The sequence below is a fragment of the Tasmannia lanceolata genome, unplaced genomic scaffold (genome assembly GCF_043159265.1).
Source record: "Tasmannia lanceolata isolate RefF3 unplaced genomic scaffold, GAP_Taslan_0.1 ptg000003l, whole genome shotgun sequence".
Classification (NCBI taxonomy): domain Eukaryota; kingdom Viridiplantae; phylum Streptophyta; class Magnoliopsida; order Canellales; family Winteraceae; genus Tasmannia; species Tasmannia lanceolata.
The window spans coordinates 54085521-54088061 of NW_027518680.1; the positions used below are offsets into that span (position 1 = coordinate 54085521).

At 42.2% G+C, this 2541-nt stretch overlaps 1 protein-coding gene across 1 annotated transcript; it reads left to right on the forward strand.

Moving 5' to 3' along the window:
- The first annotated feature begins 860 nt into the window (after nt 1-860).
- Nucleotides 861-1460, forward strand: LOC143869932 (uncharacterized). Its single transcript, XM_077376475.1, has one exon. The coding sequence runs from the start codon at nt 861-863 to the stop codon at nt 1458-1460; it is 600 nt and encodes a 199-aa protein (XP_077232590.1).
- The last annotated feature ends 1081 nt before the right edge of the window (nt 1461-2541 follow it).

The following is a 2541-nucleotide window of genomic DNA, read 5'->3' on the forward strand; positions in this document are numbered from 1 at the left end:
ATATATAAAGAAAGAAAACATATGGTCCATGAGCTTTCCAAGCCGTCCTTCATGGGCTTTCCACAGCATCCTAAAAGCCCGGGATCTCCTTCGACAAAATATATGTTACCTGGTTGGCAAGGAAGATAATATTGATTTTTGGTTCCAACCTTGGCATCCTGATGGGATCATGGACAATCTAATGTCAAAACCAGTAGAATACTCCCTGTCCTCAATCAATACTCTGGATGAAATTCACAAAAATGAGGAGTGGCATCCTCTCGTCAACAAGCCTTCTCTAAGGACCGAAAAAGAGATTCTACTAAAAGCACTATTTCACATAAGTCACTACAACAGACTTATTCGGAAGCCAACAGTTGATGGTATCTTCTCAGTTAAAAGTGCTTGGAACGTGGTTAGAAAAGTGAATTCAAGGGTTGGCTGGGAAAACTCTATATGGTTTCCGGGTTTCATTCTAAAGCAGGCACTAACTGCTTGGAAAGCTATCCAGCTGAAACTGCTCACAAGAGATCACCCCCTGTTCCAAAACAGAATTATTAATGATGAGTGTGTTCTGTGTCACTCCGGTAAAGAAACCATAGATCACTTATTCTTTAGATGTGGCTACTCTGCATGGGTCTGGAAGTCAGATACTCTGGCAGTGTGGTACTAGAAGAGCTATCAAAAGATCCCTGTCGGCTGAAGAAGAATGGATCCGAAACAACTGGAAAGGAAAATCTCAGAACTCCACTGCAGTAAAATTAGCTTTTGCTGCTGCAATTCATAGGCTATGGAGAGAAAGAAACCAGCGAATTTTCGAGGACAAGAAATCTCATAAATCTATGATCCTGAGTGACATTCTTAGTAATATTTAAGACAAAATGAGATTCTTAAGCTTCTGGGATTCACCGGATTCACGGAAATTTCAGATATCAGTAAATTTTAACTACAAGCACAACATACATCCACTTTCTGCCAAAATTTGTAAATGGAATCTGCCGGTCCTGGGGGAACTCAAACTTAACACGGATGCTTCATTGTCCAACGAAGGAGGCGGAATAGGGGGTCTCATCAGAAATCATTTCGGGGAGGTAGCTTGCTTCTTCTCTATGAATGTTTTAAAGGAAGAAATCTATATACTAGAGATCCGTGCCATCTGTGAGGGTGTAGCTGCTGCATCAAGACTGGGAATCAGACATCTATGGATCGAGGCAGATTCCTCCTTTGCCGTTGATGTTTTCAACGAGAAATCCCAGACTCCTTGGCGATCAATCACTAAATTTGACACAGCAAAAGCTTATCTTGATGGCATTCAGTGGAAAATATCCCATATCTGGAGAGAAGCCAACTCTGCAGTTGATTATCTCTCGAAACGGGACTGCCCGTGCAAAGGAGAGGATATCCCTCTCGATAATATTCCAGTTCCTCTCTCTGAAATATTGAAAAATGACGCAGAAGGCAAGGAATACCAGAAATTGTAATCTGATGTTGATAAATATCTCATTCGAGGCCGAGTGATTGGTTCTCGGTTTGGATCTTTCAATCTCTTTGGTTGAAGTTTTAATGTTGAAATTCCCTTTATTGGGGAGTGCCAATGTAAATCATATTGTTGGCTGCCCCTCTATGGATCGTACCCGAAAAGCATCTTGCTTTAGTCATTGCTCCCATAGTTTAGCTCATCTCTGGACTATGGTATTGTTGTATCTTTTATGGGTTTTGTCATGTTGGGAGTGCGTTCCCTTTTTGTTGGCGTTTGAGCTCCCCTAGCTATGTAAATTTCGTTTTTATCAATGAATTCTGGTAGGGGTCCTGCCTAACCCCAGCTTACTGATAAAAATTAAAAAAACGTGCCAAAAGTCATTGACAATGTGTGGTACTTAACTGGGGTTAGTTAGGAGGGATTTATATGACCTTCGACGGACTTGATCAGGAGTCGGGCATATGGTGACGAGGTTTATCCTCACGGTTCTTCCGAGGAGATCGATGGTGCCTGGAGGTGTTATGGCGACTTCATGAACGATGCATGCTTCAAGAACGATGCCAGCTTCGGGAACTGTGATGTATTTCCGAACGGGGATGAGACAGTTCAATCTTAAGGGGATTTTTTATGTAATGACTCAATTGGCCTTCCCCGACCAACTTTTCAATTTGTAACCTAAGGTGGTAACAATCATCTATATCATGACCATGATCCGAATGGAAATCACAGTACTTTCCAATCGGATGCTTTTTGGAATCTGTCTTCATTTTCTTCGGAGGGATTAACATACCTTGATCTCTTATCTCAAAAAGGACATCAGATAAGGGGACTTTCAAAGGGGTATATCCAAGTCTTTCAAAGACGGGAACGGTATTCCGGTTGGCTGACCTGTCTTTGGCCCTGAATCTGCTCGATGATTTGGGCTCTTCTCTTTTTCTTTCACTAGGACCTGCTTGGTCCTTATTTCGATCCCGGCCGCAAGCATCTTCTGCTCGGATGAGCTTGTTAGCTTTAGACGCAAGCTCCTGAAAATCTCGAGGTGGTTTGAGGGTGAGGTGCATTTTCAAATACCGTCATTTTGA

Bases quoted from the DNA above. Each gene is read 5' to 3' on its own strand.
- LOC143869932 (XM_077376475.1), top strand. From the start codon at position 861: ATGAGATTCTTAAGCTTCTGGGATTCACCGGATTCACGGAAATTTCAG.